The sequence below is a fragment of the Condylura cristata genome, unplaced genomic scaffold, assembly GCF_000260355.1.
Source record: "Condylura cristata isolate star-nosed mole 26May11 unplaced genomic scaffold, ConCri1.0 scaffold00002, whole genome shotgun sequence".
NCBI classification, from domain to species: domain Eukaryota; kingdom Metazoa; phylum Chordata; class Mammalia; order Eulipotyphla; family Talpidae; genus Condylura; species Condylura cristata.
Window position 1 is genome coordinate 45,912,788 of NW_004567103.1, and position 24,249 is coordinate 45,937,036.

At 33.7% G+C, this 24,249-nt stretch overlaps 1 protein-coding gene across 2 annotated transcripts in view; it reads left to right on the top strand.

The window, feature by feature from the left end:
• Positions 1–24,249, top strand: part of TLK1 (tousled-like kinase 1) — a 109,522-nt gene that overhangs the window by 44,469 nt on the left and 40,804 nt on the right. For both annotated transcript variants that reach the window (XM_004674554.2, XM_012727976.1), the window contains 8 exons: positions 5,043–5,118; positions 8,937–8,983; positions 10,336–10,428; positions 11,977–12,066; positions 13,031–13,123; positions 16,911–17,021; positions 17,132–17,268; positions 20,133–20,321. In XM_004674554.2, coding sequence (XP_004674611.1) covers positions 5,043–5,118; positions 8,937–8,983; positions 10,336–10,428; positions 11,977–12,066; positions 13,031–13,123; positions 16,911–17,021; positions 17,132–17,268; positions 20,133–20,321 — 836 coding nt within the window. The remainder of the gene's footprint in view (positions 1–5,042; positions 5,119–8,936; positions 8,984–10,335; positions 10,429–11,976; positions 12,067–13,030; positions 13,124–16,910; positions 17,022–17,131; positions 17,269–20,132; positions 20,322–24,249) is intronic.

Sequence of the window (24,249 nt, forward strand, 5' to 3'; positions counted from 1 at the left end):
ATGCTAGGTGGGCCAAACCAAAACTCTTACTGAGTAGTATTATGTTAGTTGTTTTACTAAGACATTGCATATAAGTGTTATCCATATACTTTTATAATATGAACACTAACAAATGATGTGTTTTGTAACCCTAATAAAGATATTTTGTCAGTAGGGTAGTTTTTTTTTCCTCTTCTTAACTTAGTCAAGTTTATAATTTATAGGACTGAAAAATTTCTGTGAAATACCTAGAAATTACATTGTAACTTATCCTACTTTAATTTAAAGAGAGAAAACTTTAATTCTACTACTACATATTAAAAGACCTGTTTTTATAGGAACTGTATTTAGCTATAAGTTAGTGTCTAACCCTAAAACATGTTATGTGACAGTTTTCATGGCAATAGCAGTTTATATTCTGCTTCATTACATATATCTTCTGTCTCCTGGAGGAAAAGTGAACTGAAAACCAAATGTGGGTCTAAATGCTGGTTCTGTGCTGTATTCAGAAAGGTAGGACTGTGTATGTCACAACGATCTGGAGACTTTTTTTAAAGTAAAAATAACTAGCACCCTGCTTGGAAATTTTCATGTACTCTCTAGATGAACTTTTGAATTCTTCTAAATCATGGAATCTTTAAATAATGATTTTGTGAGCCATTTACTTAGCAAGTGAGCAAGCAGCTGTTACATGATTCTTTTTATTAAAAAGAAGTGCATTTGGTGTGAGTGCTAGATTGTTTTTGTACACCAGTTGGTGAAAACATGACTGAGAGATAAGATGCTGGCTGTATCATTTTAAGAATGAAGACATATTTTAAAGTGGAACCTGATATAGTACTTGACCATAGTAGATACTCAGTAAATATTTGTTGAATGAATATTTAACCTGTATACCTATACTATACAGGTAGTCTTTGAGCCAACTGCAAATGATTCTTACGTATTCATCAAGCAAGGTTTTCCATCCTAAAGCAATAACATTTGGGGCCTGGTACTTCTTGGGTGGGTGGAGGAGTTGGATGGTGGGGTGGCCTGTACATTGTAGGGTGCTTGACAGCATCAGCATCTCTGCCAAAACACATTAGATATCTACAGCTACTACTTCTGCAGTCCCCCAGCAGTGGCCATCAAAAGTATCTCCTGATACTGGGGACGGGGACAAATCTTTTCTGGTTTAGAATTACTTCATCATGAAGGAAAGAGCATAGTTTTAGTGTGCAACCTGTGGAGCTCAATTGCAACTCCATGTTTTCTACTTCTGATTATAGAAATAGAAGCTCAGAGACACTAATTTATTTACAGATAGAACATTAACAGTCAGAATTCTAATTTTACTGTTTGTCTTATGTTGTGTTCTGTCTGTATAACTGTCATCCAGTTTGTCTTTTGTAAAAAGTAATTTTAAGATAATTTTTAGTGTTATCAAATACACAAATCTAGGATATGCATGGAGTTAATATTTCGTAAATGTTTTATGTGGTAAATACTACATTAAATTGGATCTTAAGGGCAACCTTCACCAGTTGACATTATTGAGAAAGTAGGTTTTAAAATATCCTGCACCGTAGTTGAATTTAAAAAATAAATTTTAGTCAGTAGAATAGTGATTATATGTTAACTTTCTTTAAGATTAATTCTCATTTTCTAAAATAACTTAAATGACTTAGATGATTTTCTGCTATATTTTGCAATTATGGTCTTTAGTTCTTTATGGGAATTCACATAAAGAATGGTTTCTTGATTTTTTTTAGAGATTTTATTGTCTATAGATAGGGAAATATGTGCTTATTACACACAATAAATTTTTTATATTGCAAATATATTACTCCTGATTCTGATGATAAAGCGGTTATCTCTTTTCTGGCTTTTTAAAAATTATAATTTCTTTGGTCTTTCACCAGTTGTGATTAAATTTGGAATAGCATCTCTAGGATGGGTTTTAACAAAAACTTATGATTATGATATAATATAGTCATTGAGACTCAGTGCTTATAAATTAAAGAATTTCTTTAAAAAAATAAATCACTTTTTTCTGGTTATAAGTTTGTTACTATAGAGAAGACAATAACAATGGATTTTTTTTTAAATGTGTTATACTGATCTTAAAAGACTAGTGTAGGTATTCTTGTATATTATTAGTATAGATTGCTAATACCTTTGAAATTATGATTGGTAGTAACTTTCAATTTAAATGTAGGTGTTTGGTGATACCTCATTTAGACTTTAAAGAACGATGAAGAAATAAGGATCTAAGAAACATGTTCAAAGAGATGTATATAGGAACATTATACATGAGTATGTTATTCCTTCGTAAGTGTCACAATGGGACAAAGTTGTGAAAGAATTGTTCCGAATTTTACTATTATAAGTACTCTCAAAATGCGAACATTTCCAGACCAGTATAAATGATCTTAAAATTTTGTTTCCACCACCCACAGCATTTGCTCTATATGGCTGTTTTCTTATCGTATGATTTGAAAATGCTTAAAAAATCACTTGATAGAAGAGAAAGTCTGCCTTTAATTTTCTGGTTTGTACTGTTTAACAAATAAAACTCCAGAGAAAAAGCCAGAGAAGGGGAAATGCTGAGAAATAGTTTTGCTACATAAATAAACTATCAGAAAATGGTAAAAACTGCATTTTATCAATATTGAAGATCTAATAAGAAATATATGTAAATACAAATGAAAGTGGTCTAAGGTAATAGGAATTTAAGATGTATTGTGAGGGTGGCAAGTAAGGTAGTTTTTTAAAAAAATGAGTAGAATAGCATACTACATAATTCTTTTAGGTACTATATGGTTGTGGATGTAGTTTTGAAGAAGTAAAAATCCTTCAGACTTTTTAAAGTGTTGTAAACTAGAGTACTTTGTTTACCTGTAGGCACATTTGGTTGGGTGGCTACCCTGTTTTCAACTTATTGGCTCTCTACCATCCTTGATTATACATAGTACTAAAAAGTAAAGGAAATGTTAAGCTAAAAAGCAGAAAATGTTAAGCTTAAAATTGCTGTGTTGATTGGATTTATTTCAGTTGGCAAAAAGGATACTTTTATTTGGTGATAGGATCCCCAAAATACACAAACTTTTTATGAAATTAGTAATATAACAATATGCTTTAGGTGTCAAAGTTTAGGTGTCAAACCTTTTCACATAACAGCTCTTCATATTTACTATACTATGGTTTTTTGTCTATGTTGAGAATATGAATACATTATTATTTAGAAATCCACTTTTGTTTTAGATAACTTTTAGGGTTCTTTATAAAAATACCAATTTCAAATTTTTACTTTTCTTTATTCTGAGGAAAGTAGATTTGCTTATTGCTTAAGATTGAGTTTACTAATTTTGACAATAAAGTAATAAACTGTCTACCCCCACTTCCTGAAATTGTCAATTAAGTTGGATTTCTTTAAGATCTGTGGTTTATGATGCAGAGACATAATAGGCAGCTTGTTGTGCATAATGAATTTTATCTATTAATGCAATGAAAATTTGAAATATTTTTGTATAGTTGACCCATTCAGTTCTTTGAGGTAGAACATATGTAGAGAAAGGAAGCATTTAGGCCTTAGAAAATAAAGTCTTGCATTTGATTTGAATCTCAATTACCTTGAGTAAGTTATTAACTGTGCACATGTTTATTGAGTAATAACTGTATGCTAGACATGGGTTTGGAGGGAAAGTGGCTAAAGGAATAGCCCTGTCCTTAAAGAATTCAGAGATTGGTTAACATTCACTTTAGTCTCTCTGAATCTGTTCATTTGTTGACATGGTAAAAGTAACTTTATACCCCTAAAATAATACTTAGAACAACTCATAGTTACTGGGTATAGTTAGTGACTTAGGTGTGCTATATTGTCATTCATACTACTTAATCATAGTACTACTCAAAAAAGTCAAAATATGGATTAAGTTCCTTCATTATTTGGGGCATACATAGCCTTTAGAGAATTTTTTTTTTTTTGAAGTTGTCTTGATGTTTCATTCATTCAGATACTGTTTGTTGTTACACTAGATGCACTTGCTGCCAAGTTTCTAGAATTTGAGGACCTTCTGCTGTTGCCTTGTGCTTCTGCTCTGGTTTTAATTTTTCATAATAACCTGTCCTACTCCACAAAAATAACTTGGTTATTATATCCTGATGGAAATACTTGATGTCAATGAAAAGAATGGACATGTAACTTGGGAATAAGATATCATGTAGGTCTAGGGGGTGCAAACTTCTTTCTTTAAAGGTCTTGATATTTTAAGCTTCATGGACCATTCGGTTTCTGTTAGAACTACTCATTGTGCTGTTAGTGTGAAAGCAGCAGCATACAGTATATAAATAAATGAGCATTGCTGTGTTGTAGCAAAAGTTCCTTTATGGGAATTGAAATTTGAATTTCTTGTAATCTTCACATTATAAAATACTTTTTGATTTTTAAAAACTTCCATAGTTTAAAAATTTAACAGCTGTGCTTTTAGATCATGGACCCTTCAAAAACAAGTGACTAGCCAAATTGGTCAATAGGCAATAGTTTGCTGACCCCTGTTCTAGGGTATAATCTAAGAATTTGATGTAATTGTTGTTGAATAATAATTGTCAGACTTTTAGGTGAATGGTGCTTTTTATTCAGGATCTTATATCTTCAGGTTTAGAAAATGTGTTCTGCTCTTTTTTTTTTTTCCTTATACAAGTTTACTTGTATAGACTGAATATGTGTCAATAATTAAAAACTAATAGGAAAAAAAAATTAATATGGTTCCTCCCCATCCAGTGAAGATTTGAAAGATATCTTTTAAATACTAAGTACTCCCAGAGTTTCATCTACCTCAAACCAAATTGTATAAATTTGGATTTCAAGTAATTTGTATCAGTGTTTCTATACTTGGTCTTTTAAATTTAAAATATTTATACAATTGGGACTTTTATCTTTTCAATGAATTTTAAATACGCATTTATATCCCATGAGCTTTACTGAACAGTTTTGACTCCCAAAAGTACTTTTTATTGACTGTAATAAGTTTGTGTGTTAAAACTGTAATTTATATAATGCTGACTTGCTTTCTATATAGACACCAGAGAAGAAGCAATCAGAATCTTCCAGGGGGAGAAAGAGAAAAGCAGAAAACCAGAATGAAAGTAGTCAAGGTAAATGAAGCAACATCTTCCTTTAGTATGAAACATACACTGATTTTTTTTTTTAAAGACTTATTTATTTATTCATACAGAACTGGGGTACAGGCCAGAGATGCGAAGGGTGAGAGGATTCACCAGGGACAGAGTGGGGAGCAGAACAGGCAGATCGACGAAGTACACTGCTGAGGGGGAGCAGCGGGCGGGTCAGGAGAGGTCTGCCACGCCATGTGGTCACCTCCAGGGCAGGCGGGAATCGAACTCATGCAGAAGTGGCTTTAGTTTCTCAGTGCTGTGCTTTAACCCGCTGCGCCACCAGGGAGGGCCCATATACTGATATTTAATCAGTTAATAGTTTAATTGTAAAATAATTTTGTATCTGTGATTTCTGTTGTTTATATGATCTTTGATTGATAATAGTTTAGGGATGTCCTATACATGAGAAATGATAATGTGAAATTGGAATCTTTTTGTATCACAGGGTTTTTTTTAGTGTATGGTTAGTGTTAGACTTATTTTGTTGTTGTTTTAATTGAGGTAACATTATATCTTCCCCATCAGGTGTTGCCACCAAAATGTACACACTATCAGGTCACCTGTAGTCTGCCATCATAGTCTGTTGTGCTCCCTTCTCTTTTTGTTTTTCTTAGGCTTTTTTAAATTTCCTCTTTAAAGAAAATGCTTCAACTAGAAAGACAAAGAGTCTTCTCTGAATCGAGTGTTACTTTATCACATTTCTCTTTAATCTCTTTATATGAATTTTGGTGTTGAGATGACTTCTTTTTAAATAAAAATGTTAGTCTCACTTTAAAATGATTACCCAAGCATACTCATCTCATATTATTTTTAAAAAACTGATTAGGCAAAAGATATTGAAGGAATTAAAATTGGAAAAGAAGTAAAATTATCACTGTTTAGCAAATGACATGAAAATATACAAGTACATGATATATACATGTATATGGTATATACATGTATGAGAATATACATGTATGAGAATATACATGTACATCATAATATACATGCAAAATCCTAAAGATTCCACTAAAAATCTATTAAAAACAGTAAATCAGTATAGTAAAGTGGCAGGCTACAAAATCAATTACAGAAGTCTGTTGCATTCCTCTGTGCATATAATAAACTACAACAGAAAGAAATCAAGAAAACAGTCCCATTTACAGTAGCATCAAAAAGGTACCTAGGAATAATCTACCCAGAATACATTTGCACCCACCATGTTTATTGCTGCTTTATTTACAATGGGAAAGACATGGAATCAACCCAGATGCCCAAAAGTAGATGGCTGGATTAAAAAGATGTGGTACATATACACAATGGAATATTACCAGCGATCAAAAAAGATAAACACATGCCTTTTACAGCAACATGGATGGAGCTGGAAGGGATTATGCTTAGTTGAAATAAGCCAGAAAGAAAAAGAAAAATACCAGGTGGTTTTCACTCATAGCAGGAGCATAAAAGGACCGGGTTGGGGGAGCTAATATGAACAACTATATACCAGAGACATTTTACTGGGGTGGAGTGGACAGTTGGGGGGGGATGTGCATGGAGCATGGTGCTGGCACACTGGTGATTTGGTGATGAGAAGTTCACAGGGATTACAACTGAGATGGGAAAAGGCACAAAATTATGTAAAAATAAACTTTATAATTAAAAAAAAAAGGTACCTAGGAATAAATCCAACAAATTTTCTGCAACTCTCAGCTCCACACTTTGTCCACTATAGCCATTCCTCGTATTGTTTCTCTTTACCCACTGTTTCCCCTTCTTTTTATCTTGCTCCTTTTAGCTCCACATCATGGAATAGTAGCAGTGACCTGCACATCAAAGGTGCCCTGAATCTAGTCACTTTCTAAAGGTCATTTCCAAAGCAAATTATCTTGAACAAAGTTCAACATCCAATACTGCTGTGATGAGAAGCAGGATAAGTTCCAGTATTTGGGTGAAAATATAGCCTCTAGTTAATGATCTTTTGATAACAAAGATGAACTCAGGTTATAATGACAAGCTGAAAATGGAACTGAATGAGAAATACAAGCTGGATAATGAGAGCTACCCATTTTTCTACCTGTTCTGGAATGAGGACTTGGAGAACCCAAGCCTGGATAGTGGGGTAATTAAGATTGATAATCATGCAGCACTGGCCAGTACAGCATGTAGTCCACATAGTTATTCCTGTTTGCCCGCCAATGTGTGCTGCTCTTGCTGGGGAGTTCATCAAAACCTTTGCTGTGGAGGCTTGTCCAGTCCTCTTGAAGTGGGGGACAGGACAACCTTACAAGTGTCAAAGACTGAGAACAAGTGAGCCAAACAATACCTAGATCACAGGGAAGATTGTAGGCCAAGATGAGGACTTCTCAGCATCAGAAATGATCTTCATTGCCAGGCTGATTGAGAAGAATATGACCAAGGGGTAGGGAGAAAGAAGAACAATACTAAAGCTTAAACATTTTGACTCCCTTTCACAAGAAAGGGACTGGGAAAGAGGAACTATATATAAAAAGGCACTCCAGGGTTTGGTGGGGCTAGTGAGGGGAGAGTTATTACTAGCTGTTAGTCCCAATTACGCTGTAGAAAGGAGTGGTGGGAAAAGTGGCAGTAAACCAGTCTCAGTATGCCTAGACATTGATCCTGATGTGACTGTTCTCTATGCTTGGACCAGCCTGCATAGAGCTAGAACATATACCGAGGTGACTTGTGAAATCCCTTCCAGGAGGAATTGGTGTTATAAAGTAGGATATATGGCCCAGGTCCTTGACAGATTAATTTTGATCCAGTTAAGTGTTTTGTTTAAGGGAGGGAGGACTGGGAGGCAGAGAGGCGCTAATCAACATGTATCTTAGACACTAAATTCAGTACTTATAAAACTGATGAAAAGTCCATTTTAAAGGAAACCTTTTCATTAAAGACTGTGAGCCATTATGATTTGGGTCAGTGTCAGTGACATCATAGAAGAAAAATAATACCTAGATTATCTGAACCTTACATGGTACTATAAGATAAGGTGTAATTTATTAACAAACCTCATTGATTTGGAATTACTTTTAGAAAATCATTTTTAATTGCAGAACATTTTATAAAGTAGACTTTATATTAAAGGGTGTTATTTTCAGTTTGTTATAATTTGTGTTAACCAAAGCTTTTTTATTTGCAGTATAAATTTGTCAATTATGCGGCTGCTACATGTCTTTTATTCATTGATTTGCTTTTATTAAGTTAGTACCCATTAAGCAGTATGAATAATGCTTTTAAAATGAGATCCTTGAATGACATTTATTTGATGCTAAACTAATTGGAACTTTTAAAAGTTGAACGTGTTCCTATTGAAATGTCATTTGATTTTGGATTTTTGAAATTGGCAACTGACCTTTCAATAACCATTACTACCCATCTAAAAATACTAATATTCTTTTTATTAAGTAGATAACTTTCATGTGTGTTATTCAATTACGTTTGGCACATTTTCTTTTTTTAAGATTTATTTTTATTTATTTATGCATATAAGAACTGGGGTGTAGACCAGAGGTGTGGGAATTGAGAGGATTCATCAGATATGGTGGGGAGCAGAACAGGTAGGTCTGCTAAAACACACTGCTGATGGAAGGGAGCAGTGGGAGAGAGGAGAGGTCCGCTGCCCATTGTGGGTTAACCCCCAGCCAGGTATCAAACTCCTGCCACAGTGGCTGGCAATAATTTGATAGCACTGACTTTAACCCCTGGGTCAACAGGGAGGCCCAAGTTTGGCACATTTTCTTTAAAATAATTTGATTGTCAAAACTAACTTGGTAACATTTTTTTATTTTATATTTTAGGAAAGAGCATTGGAGGACGTGGTCACAAAATTAGCGACTATTTTGAAGTAAGTTCATTAAGAAATATCTCCCATACTCAGCATAATTCTACTATGGACTGAAAATAGTTTCTTGGACGCACAGGGCCAACTTTTCAGAACACTCTTGATTAGAGTTTCATTACCATGTATTGTCCTGTCTTCCTGGGAACATTAAAATTTACACTTTACATTAGTTTGACAGTTTGTAGTTTTCAGAGTACTTTCCTATTTATTTGCTTATAATAGCCAAGGAGAGGCAAACTATTAATATTCCTGTTTTATATGAGTAACTGACAACAGGAAATATAAAGTAACCTACTTACAAGTAAATTCTAAAGGGAAGAGCAAAGAGCATAACTTATAGTCTAATAACCTTTAGTTCAGAATTCTGTTTACTATCATTATAGGCTTTGTTACATGACAAAGACAGTTGAGCTTCATGGATGGAGCTTAAATAGTGGTAAAAATATGAATCTGTGAGTTCTTGGAAATAATAAACAGTACTAAATTTAGAATTTTGCTGAATCTGGAATGTTTCTTCTACACAGAAACACTTATGACCACCAGTTTTAGTTTAACAAACATTAATATGATTACTAAATAAACATAACCTACTCATGTTGAAAAATACGTTGTTGAAAATATATTGATAGAGCAGCATTTGTTTCTTAGAGGAAGGCTACATTTGAATTTTTTTTTTTTTACCCTCCATTATTTTGTTTATTGGGCTTACCAAATCTAAGGGAAAACTGTTACTGGCCATAAGATATCTAATGCTTGTTAGTTGAGGTCTGTGTATCAGTGTTAATGTCATTAAGAATCTTTGCCAAAGGGAACAGCTCAGATAAACAAATGTATTGTATTCCTGGCACTATAGATAGAAATAATTAGACAAAGTTCCTAGGTTGTAGGAAGTTGTTTAATGAACACACTAGGAAGTCCCCCTCTCTACTGTTCATGCCTACTACCCTGAGGAAACTGGGACCATCAGGTTATTTTCTCCTCCCATTTCCATACATAAACATGAGAAATAAGAAAAATATTTAAGAAATAGCTTATGTGACTTCTCATTATATGCAGCTAAGTCATGCTGTCATACTTGTCAGCATACAATTCTCTTAGAGCCATGAAACTCTAGGTATTTGACAAATCTTGAGAGTGAAGATTTTGTTTTAACAAACATTTGCATCTACATATAAACTTAACATTTTTGGAGACTTTACTATACCTGGCCTTAGTTTTTCATTTTTTTCTCAAATCAGTTTAAATGAATATAAGATTTAATTTAGAATAAAGTACATTTAAATTCTTAATACCATCTCTAAATAACATCAGTTTAAACTTGTTTTAATAAATGGTGATTTTCCTTTTTTCCTTAGTACCAGGGTGGGAATGGCTCAAGCCCAGTAAGAGGCATACCTGCTGCAATCCGTTCTCCTCAGAATTCGCATTCACATTCCACTCCTTCATCTGTAAGTTTTTTCTTGGGTAGTCATAGATAGGACTATGTATATTGAATAACTTTTATACTTTATTTTATTGAGAGCTTCTCTATGTTTTTGTCTTTTTAAAAAAATTCTGTGAGCTGAGTTGAATCCTTTTTAATCTGATCTGATGTTCATAGATTTAATTTGATTGGACACTATTATTAGAACTTTAATTCTAAAAGCAATTCCTAACTTGAAGATTGTCCATTATGTCCAGAACTAATTCTGTGAAAGAATGCTAATGAGCCTGAGACTAACATGAATACTCTGTATCGTTTCACATTCAGTTACTGACTTAATCTTTTTTTGCCAATTAAATTGCTTAATCACTAAAAATGGTAATTTTTTTCCGAGAATCCTTATGAAAGAAGTAGGTAGCCATCAGCCTAAGATCATTTAGTTCAGCATTAGAGAAAGATCTTGGACCTAAATATTACCTTTCAGTTTCTTGGTTTGTGTCTTATGTTTCAAGATACAGTTTTATATGCATTTTTTTAATTACTGGATTTCATTTATTCTTTACATATGTAAAAATTGATCACTAATCAAAAAATATATAATGAAACTCAGTAATTTAAAGATAAATATTGTTAAAGCAGGATATTTATTCAAGTACCCTGACTTGCTTCCAGTGTTCCTTATAGTCCTTGTCTATAGACGTGTTGTATTGTACTTGTAACTTTGGGCATATTATATTGCTGTATAAAAAGTAAAGCTTAAGATTGCTTGAACAATAATGTTTAAGAGTTGTGGTGATAACCATGATATAATCCTCTACATTCAATGAATATGTTTTAAAAACAGTGACTGAATACACCATGAAATTCACCAATAAATTGATAACTACACTACATAAGAGTATCCCTAGTATTAAGTGTTCATTATTAAGAAGATATTTTCAGGTTTTCTTTTTTTGACCTATTATAATTTGTTTTTGTTTTTAAGACTTATTTATTTATACTTAAAAGAATTGGGGTGCAGGCCAGAGGTTTGTGGGAGGGTGAGAGAATTCACCAGAGACAGAGTGAGGAACAGAAGAGGTGGATCTACTAAAATATACTGCTGATGAGAGGAGCAGTGGCTGAGACAGAAGAGATCTGTACCATGTGGGTCAGCTCCCTGGCTGACTGGCGATCGAACTCAAGCTGTAGTGGCTCAAAGTAGCTTAATAGCCTGACTTTTTAACCTCCCCTCTGCACCATCAGGGAAGTCTTATTATAATTTGTTTTTATTTATATGTTTTTGTTTCAAAATGTATTTGGCCTTTTCTAATACATTGAAAGTGTTAAATTTTCTTTTATGGGACTAATATGTATACTCTTGGAGGGCAGAAAAAAATATATTGGGCTCTCATTAGGCCTTACGTAAGGGAGTACTCAGTGAATGCTTGTTGAATGAATGGTGATTGGAATTCTAGTTAACCATGTTTAAGCTCATATTTTATCCTGATATAAGCCTAAGAAATGTTAGTCATTAAGCAGAAACCTTTTTTCCTTTGCTAATAAAAAATTTTCTTTCTTTTCTTTTTTCAAGGTTCGACCGAATAGCCCTTCTCCTACTGTATTAGCTTTTGGGGACCACCCTATTTTACAACCAAAGCAGTTATCCTTTAAAATTTCTCAGGTACATTATTCTTTGTATTACTTCTAACAAAGCAGTGACCAACTATGTACAAACAAATCTCTACTCTTGTTTTCAGCAGGCATAGTCATAAGGTAAAATTCAACATCAACAAAGTTTATTAAAACAACAAATGTTTGTTGGGGTGAGAATTTGAAACAACCAGTTTACTATCAGCTTGTTTTTTGTTACACACTGGTTGCATATATAGATGTGTTAGCAAGCTAAAATATATCAATTCTGACCTTTTGAACTTAACACCCAAAATCATTGTCTTCATAAAGATGTTATAAGTACACATCAGAGCAGTTAATTTAGGGGTCTTTGTGTTAATTTATGTCTTACATACATAAAAAATCATTTGAAAATTGAATCAATCCAGGTGTCTTTCATACTACTTTCACTTTATCAGTTTTGAGTACTAACTTTTCATTTTAACTTTTAATGTGTAAGAGCTTTTGATGGCACGGTCTTATCCTAGGCATCAGGAGAGTAGATCTTTCTGCCTGGCTACCTCAGTTGCTTGGTATATTTCCATTAGACTTTATTTTTTTTGGTCCGTTCATGTCCTAATTGTTATGCACATCAAAATATCTTTGGGTGATCACCAAACAGCTCATGAAAAGTTTGTTATGCTCAAAAATCAGTGACAGTTGACAGTGCAGAGCCATGGTTATATTTTAATGGATATTTTTTTATTATTTAATATTAAATAATACTAGGAAATAATTCAATATTTTATCAATAATCTGAAAAATTAACCTTTAAATGTTTTTGTAAATTTGTAGCATTTGTACTTCTGTAAGTCATTAAAATTTAAAGTTGCACTAAGATTTTGGGGGATACTCTTTACATACACATACAAACTCATACTTTATTTGCTTTTTAGAATCAATAAATTCTAGTTTTATATTTGTATACAGGAGTATGTATAATGGGGCTAATAAAGTAACTTTCTTTCATTTAGACTGATCTTACAATGCTGAAATTAGCAGCCTTAGAAAGTAATAAAAACCAGGATCTAGAAAAGAAAGAGGGTCGCATAGATGACTTGCTCAGGGTAAGTAAATACATCATGGATGGGAAAAATGACTAAATTAATTTTGGCAAATAAGTTGAGAACCTGCAGTTTAGGATGAAAATCTGTATTGAGGAAAATAACTTTTCCTGATACTAAAAGGTATGCATGATTTCAAACATAAGCAGTAAAGTGAGAGTTTTTTTTCTTAGTTCTTTAACTGTCAAATGAGAAACAACTGGAAAATAGAAGGACATTTATAAAATCTTATTTATTTGTCAACTATCATATCAATTTTATGTTAGCTTTAAATTTGATTTTTGTCGTATCTCTGCAATCCTATGAGATTTTTAGCAGAAACTTTATTTTAAAAACATCAACAAGTATACTTACAATGTGAGTGAGGTGTATAGCAGTGGTTCTCAGCACTTCATTGCTCACTAGACTCATCAGAGGGTGAGTTGCACTTCACAAACTGCCACCCTGAAAGCTTCTGATAAAGTTGATAAATCATAAGACATGGGCATTAGTAGTGTTGAATACTCCCCCAAATGATTCTAACATAGTTTTGCAAACCATTGGTATGAAAACTCAGTAAAACCAACACCTGTAATCCTATCATAATTACACTTTATGATCCCATTCTATTCCTTCCCTGTACTTTAACTACTAAGCACTATTCTTAAGTTTTGTATTTGTCACACTTTTGTGTTTATTTTTTTTTAATTACCTATGTATATCAGTTCTTAACGTTTCAGTTTGTTTTTGGACTTTATGTAAACAAAATTAGATTGTATTGTAAAATTAGATTGTGTCCTGCTTGTTTCCACTGAACATTATATGCAGGAATATCATGTAGTGTACTTATTTCATTTTCATGCTATATATTGTAAGACTTTGCTCCACAGTAAAGTGCTACATATTCTATGTACCATAATTTATCTTTTCTGTTTTTAGTGACCATTTTGCTTATGTTTTGTGCTAAAGCTAACAGTTCAGAACATTGAACAACATTAAGAACATTGTTGTGCATGTCTTTTAGGGAAAATATGGAAGAATTTCTCTACAGTATATGTTTAGTAAAGACATGGCCAGAATACAGGGCTAATACTTTAATTTTACTTTATATGGCCTAAGGTCGACCAAAGTGGTTGAATCACTTTACTTTTGAGCAGCAGTGGGCCAGAAATCATCTTTGTTACTTATTATCCTTGTCTAGACTTGTAATAGTCAGGTTTTTAAAAAATGATTTTTATCCAAGTTAATGGCTATAACATGGTTGGTTGGTGTCTTTTATGCGTTCACTGTTCATTTTTTTGAATTTTTATTCAAAATATTTTAAAGTGTTTCAAATGACTATTTTAAAGTTAACCATTTTTTTTTTCTCCTGTGAAATAACTGGTCATGGCATTTGTTCATTTTTCTTACTGAGTTACTGTCCTTTTTCTAATTGATGTCAGTTTTTTGTTCCACACATATTTTGATTTTCTCCAAGTAAGTTTGTTTCATCAGGCTCTCTTTTGATGATTAATTGCACTTAAAACTTTTTATATGATTAAACATCTTATTTTGTCTATTCTGTTTTGTTTATACCAAATCATTGTTCAGATCTTACCAAAATAATGCTTTTTATCTCTAGGTCAAAGAGATATTTATATTTTATTTCAGAAGTTTTATAATCTTGCTTTTCAATTCAAGTTTATCTATTGGAATTTATTGTGGTGTTAAATCAGGCTTTATTTTTAGTTTTATTTCTATATAGATAGCCAGTTATCTGACCTATTTAAAAATTCACTTTTTATCACCGTCTCAACCAAGTTATTAGTTTATTAGTTTCTGCAAACAAATGAATCTATCTCTTTGTTCTCTACTATGTTTCATGTACTGTGCATGTGTTACACTGCTACCACAGCATCTTTATCATTTAGCAATTGCCTTTGGCTATTAGCAGAAAAAGTAAAGAATACTTTAAATCTGGAGACACAGTTTTTTTTGGAGAAAAGAACAGAAGTGGACAGCCCACATATAATGGCTTCACATGGTCTTTTACTTGGGATCTTGGCTCCTTTGGTTTTTCTCCTACTTCATCTTTAGTGTATGATTTCCATCTTGAAGATCATATTCAAGGTGAAAATATTTATTATAGCTTCATTACTAATGCCTATGTCCATTAATAGAGAACAGGAAGAGAAAGGGATTAACAGATAGTACAAGTATGTGTAGCTTTGAACAACTTCATGTTTGCATTGCATTAACCATCCTTAACTGCAAGGGGAAACTTTTTTTAATTGGGATACAGGCCAGAGGTGCAGGGGTAGTAAGTGGCTTCCCCAGAGACAGAGTGGGGAGCAGGATAGGCAGATCAATAAAGTATACTGCTAAGAGGGGCAGTGGGCAAGACAGCAGGCAAGACTGCTGTGCCATGTGGGTCATCCAGGCCAGGGATCAAACTCGCACTGAAGCAGCTGTGGCCGCTTGCAATGTTGCATCCCAACCCATTGTGCCACCAGGGAGTGCCCTAATTCTTAGTTTTTAATGGAGGAGAAAATAGAGCTGAATGATAATAATTACTGTAGCTCCATATTAAATCTTAATAATGTGGTTGAACAAACATCCTCTCGTTTTTTACCCATTGTGGTCTTAGAGAAATTTTGCAATGGTTTTCAAATTTTATACACAGACATAATTTGGTGGGGTTTTATTTGACTTGCCCCTAATAAGCATCTGTGTGTGCTTAAATTGCACTTGTGTTTCTCTGAAAGTATCTTTATTTCACCCTTGTTTCTTTTTTTAAGGAAGTTTTCTTTGATACATAATTTTAGATTGACACTTTATCCTAGCATTTTCACTTTATTATGCCACTATCTTTTGGCTTAGTTTGGCCTATGCCTATGCTTCTCAGAGTGCAATCCCTAGACCAGAACCATAGGATTATTGGAGAACTTGTTACAATTAAATTTTAGTCCCTATCCCAGAGCCTAGTGACTTAGAAACTCTGGGTGGGGGATCTCAGCAGTCTGTGTTCAAAAAGCCCTCCAGGTTATTATTATTCGCTTGTTGCTATTCTAAACTATTTTCATTAGCTTAGCTCAGAGAGCCCCCTTCTCTGTGCACATGACTGACAACAAAATTAACAAAATTGGTGTCTTGTTGCCAGAAAGATGGTGAAGATAGTGAATTGGTAACTACAGTGTCATCCATAAGTTTATGGGGAAAAATATTTTTCAATTATAAAAGATGGAGGAGAATTCATTTATTTTTAAGTGTTCGCTTTTTTTATATATATTTCAATTATTTATTTATTTATGCATATAGAACTGGGGTACAGGCCAGAGGTACAGGGGGTGAGAGGATTCACCAGAGACAGAGTGGGGAGCAGAGTAGGCAGATTGATGAAGTATACTGCTGAGGGGAGCACTGGGTGAGACTGGGGAGATCTGCTGTGGCTAGCTTGCAGTGCTGCATCCTAACCCATTGTGCCACTAGGGAGGGCCCTCAATTATTTTTTAACTGAGTAAATGGCATTGCTTCTATTTTAGAAAAAAGAACATTGACTTAATTTAAATAATTTCTCCAGCTTTTATACCTCATTGTTTGAATTTTAAAACTTGAAATGTGGATATAAATTTCATGTACTTTCCACTACACAAGTAAGCAGCATTAACTGAACTAGTTAAGCAGTAGTTGTTTAAAATAAAAAGTGTTAATACTGAACTTAATCTTACTAATTCTTTCTCTATGTAATTTACTCAAAACATTTAAAATGTGTTTCTTCAGTGTCTCATATACAAAAATCCTAGACATTTCTCATTTTTTCTTTATGTTGTAGGCTAACTGTGATCTCAGACGACAAATAGATGAACAACAAAAATTACTTGAAAAATATAAAGAACGATTAAATAAATGCATATCAATGAGCAAAAAACTGCTCATTGAAAAGGTAAGTTTAAAGTTCAGTAATTCTTCCTTTTCTTTCCACTAGCCCCTTTGCTTGTATGTTTTTAAATTTTAATTGGATAAATTAAGTGAAGATTTTTTTCCTCTTTTCAGAGTACGCAAGAAAAACTGTCAAGCAGAGAGAAGAGTATGCAAGACAGATTACGCCTTGGGCACTTCACAACAGTTAGACATGGTGCTTCATTTACTGAACAATGGACAGATGGTTTTGCATTTCAGAATCTTGTGAAGTTAGTCATTCTTACATTTAAAAAAAATTTAGTATGCCTTTGGGTTTTCATTGCCTTCTAAGATTGTAGATTTTGAATTCTACCTCTTATATCTCTTTGGAATCTTAGAATTTAGTGCTTTGAAAGGAGCACAGAACAGAGCAATTGCAATTTTAGTGTTAGTGGACTTAATGATTTGTTAGCATTTATATAATGTGGTGTATTACTCAAAATATATAATTTCCAAAATATAAGCTAATCTACCTTGATAAGAAATTTGTTGAAAACTTAATTTTCTTTGCAAGATTATAACTATATAGCCTAGGATTTCCCTTAATCCCCCCTCCTCCCACTTCTCCAATCCTTATTTCGGTTTTAATATTTATCACTTGTCTGCTCTCTGTATTCCTTCAGAGAGAAAAAAAAAACAAAACAGGAATTTTTTCTCTTCTGCCTTAGATACATTGGCTCATAAATCAGTTGAACTGAACATGTGACTTTAAACATTTCTGAGGTAAATTTTAAAACAAATCATTATTACCATTTTTTCCTGAGTTCAGATGTGTTGGTAAGACTAATTTGACTCCTTTAGGTGCTTCCCCTTTTTTTTTTTTTTAAAGAAAAAAAAAAAACCTGAAAATCTCATCTTCACTAAGTGTCAACCCAGTTAGAGAAATTGAAGGCAAAACTTTGACATAGCATGCCATAAGCGTTGTTTGTGAATGCTGGTACAAGGTTACTTACCAGGGAATGACTTACTTTATATCTCATTTGATTTATTCAACGTTTTTTCAGTATAGCTGTGCTAAATGTTAAGTATGCCATCACAAAGTACAGTGTCCTTGAGATACCAAGAATTAGGGTTTTAATTTCTATGGTGACAAGCTGTTAATGGTTTCTGTATAGTGTGGTAAGACTTCAGTTTTAGAAAAGAAAACTCAGAATATGGAAATAATATTTACAGTTCAATAATATTGACAGTTCAGATAGGCAGATATCCAAATGAAAGGTGTTAGAATTGATATAAATTATTGACAAAGTACAGAATAGGAGATACCCTTAACTAGAAACATTTTTGACTGTAATATAAACAAGAATCTCTGCCAACACATACCTACAATTGTCCTGAGAATGAATAAGAATAGTGATTGAATAATAGAACCTAAAAATATAAACTCTCCCAGTAGTTAAGATATCTCCGTTGAACTGTCAAAAGAGCAAAATTGGAATTTCCAGGTTGGTGAACATGTGGAAACTTGGGAAGAGTGGCGCATCTAGAAGGGATATGAAAGGTGTGCGACCTTTTAATGTACCTTGCCACTTGCATCTCTTCCCTTTGGCTGTTTTGAGTTAACATCATTTTATAATAAACTGGAAATCTACTTTCTGCTTTTCATTAATACATATTTATTGAGTGCCTTCCTTGTGTTACGTAGATGTATTTTATGTCAGTCTATTTATTAATATATATGAAGCTGCATATCAATGATAATAAATCAGAACAGTTGAAGAATGAGAAAAGAAATATATGTAGTATTTTATGGTTATTGATTTCTGAATAATCAGGTATTAGCTATCTTTCCATTCCGGCTTATATTTTTTACTGTTCCATTAGAATTTAATCATTAAGGTTGTCGTTGTTTTCATTTATAACATCTCACTAGTACTCTCATCTAGTTTTGAAAGTTGATTTTTGTAATAAGTTGAAATCTTCCCCAATTCAAGTGAAAACTGGATTAAGTTTTGTTCTGGCTTTACTATTCTTGAGGTTTTTCTCTGTTCTTTTACTATGCTCCTAAGTGAATCTTGATTGCTTCATTCCCTCCTTGTTCTACTACTTCTAGCTAGTTATGGCAAAAACAAATGTGTATAAAGCCAGTTTTTCATCATTCAAGGTAGACGTTCTATCATTCTGGCTTACATGGGCATGGGGGAGCAAGAATTAAAAACATTTAACCTAAAATGTTCTAAATCTAAGTATCATAATTCTAGTATTTAAACTATTTTGTAGCATGAGTGAGGTAACCTAGTAGGGAACATAGTTACTAGTACAACAAGCTTAAGGTATAAGTTAGGATGCGATGATTTTTAAAGGTTCGGAACTGTTAATTACTTAATGCTCTGGTTAAATTGCTAAAAGTTTCCCCTTATAGTTCTCATAGCTATTAATTTTTAGAATTAGTAACCTTTGTATTCTTGAATGAGAGACACTAGTAATTTTACTTCTTTTAATTGCCCTTTTCTAAAGTCATGTTAGTTTTTCTTGCTTTTTCTTTATCAGTATCTCTTTTTTTCTTCCTAAATGTCTTATATTAAGATCAGTTGTTGTTTTATTTGAAAATATCATTTGACCATTCTCAAAATTTCTTTTAACAGAGATAGTTTAGAAAACACTAATTAGCTTCATGTTTATATTTTATAAGCTGTTACTGCAAGCGTTAAGTATGAAATACATGTTTAAAATCTAATTTGTTCATTTTTTTCCCTTTCCATAGCTTATTTATTTCAGCAACTATTTACTGAATACTTAATATTCCAGTGTGCTGGGAACCAAAAGGATAGCAAATAATTAGAATCTCTGTTCACATGGATTAATGTAGTCTTACCAGATACAGGAATGACATTATTTAAAAGGAGTTGAGGAACTATTAATGATAACATAGCAACACATCTTTCCCTAGTCCAGGAGATTTAGGGATGACCTCATTGAAATGAATGTTCAAAATGATACCTGGACAAGTATTAATTGATTCACAAGATTGGAACCCTTAGGTTATAATTTGTGGTTTTATTATATGATTTTTCATGTTTATTAATCTCTTTTCCTGTTTCAATTATAAAACAATCAAAGGTTAATATGGTTTTTAAATTTTATTTTTATATAGGCAACAGGAATGGGTGAATCAGCAAAGGGAAGACATTGAAAGACAAAGGAAACTTCTAGCAAAACGCAAACCTCCCACAGCTAATAATTCTCAGGCACCCTCTACCAATTCTGAACCAAAACAAAGGAAAAACAAAGCAGTCAACGGAGCAGAAAATGATCCCTTTGTTAGACCAAATTTACCACAATTGTAAGCTTCCACTTTCAATTTTCCTTTTTTAAGTTGTTACCAATGGGTATGGATGTTAGTAACGAATGTTTTTTGTAGTTAAATTAATACATAAATAGTAAAAATAGTTACGGCCAGGAAGGAAGGCATTATTAAAAATTGATCTCTACATTAACAATAAGCCTCAAGTATTTCTGCCTTCTAAATTGGCGATATATGAATTAATCTTTTTAAGTTGAGACTTAGGTACCTAAGAGGAGATGAAATCCATTCATTTGTGAATGATAATTACTAGTTCTTGGTTGCTCCATTTCAGTGTTCATATTAATTTTTTTTCCTGATAAAATGTTAAAATGTAACGACACATCTTCTCAGCCTATACAGGAAAACAGTAGGATACAGGTATTGCTTTCCTCTTTTCTGCTGTTCTGTTTTCTAAGTTTTCTTCACTAATGATAAGTTAATCTTTGTAATACAGACATTATAAAAATAGTTTGACACTTACTTGGAATATGGAAAGAGCATAATAAAAAAAAAAACACAATCCCATTGATCTCATTCTACAGAGAATACCATTGTTAAAATTTTAATGTACATCTAAACAAGATTTTTTTTTTGTTCTAGAACCTATGTTTTTGTAAGTAGAAAATACATACATACATATACATAGAATGAATGTATGCTTTTTCTAATGTTTTATTTTATGCTTTGAATCCCATTCATGCTACAGCAGGAATCTCTTATTGATGCTCCCTTTATCTAATACCTTACAATGTTTTTCTCTTTACAAATTCCTTCTTTTTAGAAAGTAAACAAAAGGAATAATTCTCCCTCAGTTATAAATCCCTGTGGTCCGTATTCTGTGTCATCTTTGTAACTAGGTGTCTTTATAAAGTGAATTTTTTTTTTTAAAGATTTATTTATTTATTTGTGCATACAGAACTGGGATACAGGCCAGAGACTCAGGGGCGGTGAGAGGCTTCACCAGAGACAGAGTGGGGAGCAAAACAGGCAGATCGACAAAGTACACTGCTGAGGGAAGCAGTGGGCGGGTCAGGAGAGGTCTGGCTCGCCATGTGGTCTCCTCTGGGGCAGGAGGCAGGCGGGAATCGAACTCATGCCGAAGTGGCTTCAGATTCTCAGTGCTGTGCTTTAACCCGCTGCGCCACCAGGGAGGGCCCGTAACTAGGTGTCTTTAAAGACCTGCATGTGTCTGCAGCTTTTTCTGCCTTACCGTATATTCTCTTTCCTTAACAGAAATTGTTCTTTTAAGGAATTGTTGTGAAATGCCATAGATACACATTTTAGATTTTCACTTGGCAGCACCGATATTGTTGAGTTCTTTTTCTTCTCTACCCTCCCCGCCCCCCAAAAAGACTCTTACCTTAGTTTTATGATACTTTGTTGTCCTAATTTTCATTTTAGCTTACTTGGCTACATCTTCTCAGTCCCTTCTGTGAACATTTACTCTACCAATTTGTAAAAATTAGTTGTATTTTAGGTATCTCTCCTAGGCCACCATCTTATTCCATATGTTCCCCTTGAGCTACTTTCAGAGTTAGTAATAGTATCCAAATTTTTATCTCCAGCCCACTTTTCTCTGATTAGTATCAAATATTTGTGTCTTAGTCTTGAATGTCATATTGTTGTTTTCTTGATATTCATCCTTGAATGCCTTCCCAGAACTTCCAATGCAACCTGTTCAGAACTGTATTTATTGAAGAACACAAAAACTTACATTTCCCATTCATTCTCTCCCCCACTTCAGACATGCAAAAACGCTACTGCCTTTCTTATATTCTCTGTATTAGTAAACACTGCTACCATTCTCAAGTTCCATATGCCAGAATTCTGATTGTCACCCTTAATATTTTTTTATCCATGTTTACTACTTTCCTTTATTTTTTTAAAAAGATTTATTTATTTTCATTGTGTAGAAGAATTAGGATGTAGGCCATGGGTACACGGGAGGAAAGGATTCACCAGAAATAGAGTGGGGAGCACAACAGGTGGACTCACTGAAATACACTGCTGACGGGAGCAGTAGATGAGTCAGAAGAGGTCTGCCACACCATGTGGGTCAGCTCCCTGGCGGGGTTTGAACTCATGCTGCAGTGGCTGGCAGTAGCCTGATACCCCTAAGACTTTCCCTGCACCACCATTGAGGCTCTACTACTTTCCTTTTAAGGCTCTACTACTTTCCTTTTAAATAGGTGGTGATAATCTTTATCTTCAGAGTTCATATCAGTTCTACTTCCTTCTTAAGTCTTTCTTAATTTTGAGGAGCTGTTGTAAACTGGAATTAAAGCATCTATCTCTAGTACTTTATTAACAGCAAAATATAACATCTTTTTCTTAGAAATCATTAAATTTGTTGCTTAATAAAATGGGTGAAGGGGTAAGCAAGTTTGATTATTTTTTCACAGAAGCAAGTATGACCCCTGCAGTGACCAATTCTCAAATCTCAAATATGTTCACTTATTGCCAAATCCATAGCTCAAGTTACTACTCTCTCTTTAGTTGGGTTATTTTCTCTATCTCTACTCCCAACTTCAATTTTGGTCCAGTTCTTCAGTTCATATTCATCTGAATTCAGAGTAATTTTTTATTAAATGAAAGTGGTATTTTTTCATTCTCTTCTTTTCTTTATAATCCTAAAGTAGCTCACTGTTGCTTAAATGATACTATATCCAATTGTTTTAAGACTTACATAGACTTGGGCCCTCCCTGGTGGCGCAGCGGGTTAAAGCACTGCACTGAGAATCTAAAGCCACTTCTGCATGAGTTCGATTCCTGACTGCTCCGGAGGAGTCCACATGGCGAGGCAGACCTCTCCTGATCCGCCCGCTGCTCCCCTCAGCAGTGTACTTCGTCGATCTGCCTGTTCTGCTCCCCACTCTGTCCCTGGTGAATCCTCTCACCCTCCGCATCTCTGTCCTATACCCCAATTCTGTATGAATAGATAAATCTTTAGAAACAAACAAACAAAAGACTTACATAGTCTTAATAAGGCATGGCTTATAAAACAACTTTTTATCTGGGTCCTTATGACCTCACCAACCTCATCTTTACCTTTGACTAGAACTTCCCCCTTCACTTCCAAACTCCAAACATTTGTCTTAATTTTAGTTCATCTTTTTTTTAAAAGACTTATTTATGCATACAAGAACTGGGGTACAGGCCAGAGATGTGGGGAGTACATAGAGGGGTGGGTGAGATGCTTCATCAGAGACAGAGTGGAGTGCAGAACAGGCAGATTTTCTAGATATTTCTTCTTCCTAAAAGCTTTTGCTTGACCCTGAAAGAAGAGTTAATTATAATTACTTCTAGGGTATCACCATAGTGCCCCTCTGACTCCACGTGGTTAATAACCTTGGAACCATCTTAGATGTTGTTCTTCTTTCCTACTTCTCCGTATCTTTTTTTTTTTAAGATTTATTTATTTATGGATACAAGAACTGAGGTACAGACCAGAGGTGCAGGGGGAGGATGAGAGGATTCACCAGAGATGGGGTGGGGAACAGAATAGATACTGACTGAAATATACTGCTAAGGAAAGCAGTGGATAGGACAGGAGAGTTCTGTACCATGTGGGTCACCTTCTAGGGATCAAATTCAGTGCTGCAATGGTTAATGACAGCTTGATAGCAGTACACTTTAACTGTCATGCCACCGGGAAGGTGCCATCCCCTATCTGTTTCTATAACATTTTTGTATCTGTCCATCTTCATTGTCATTAGCTATGTATGGGTTCTCATCTCTTTTTAAAAATAAACTTAAATTACATTTTCTTATATATCTTATCATGCCACTGTCATGTGTAAACTCCTTCATTGGCTTTCATGATAAAGTTCATTCATGGAGATCCTTTGTAGTCCTTCTTATTTCTCGCTTTAGCTTCTTTCTCTACCATGTACCCTAATGTCCTACCTCAGGCTTTTGTTAGTTG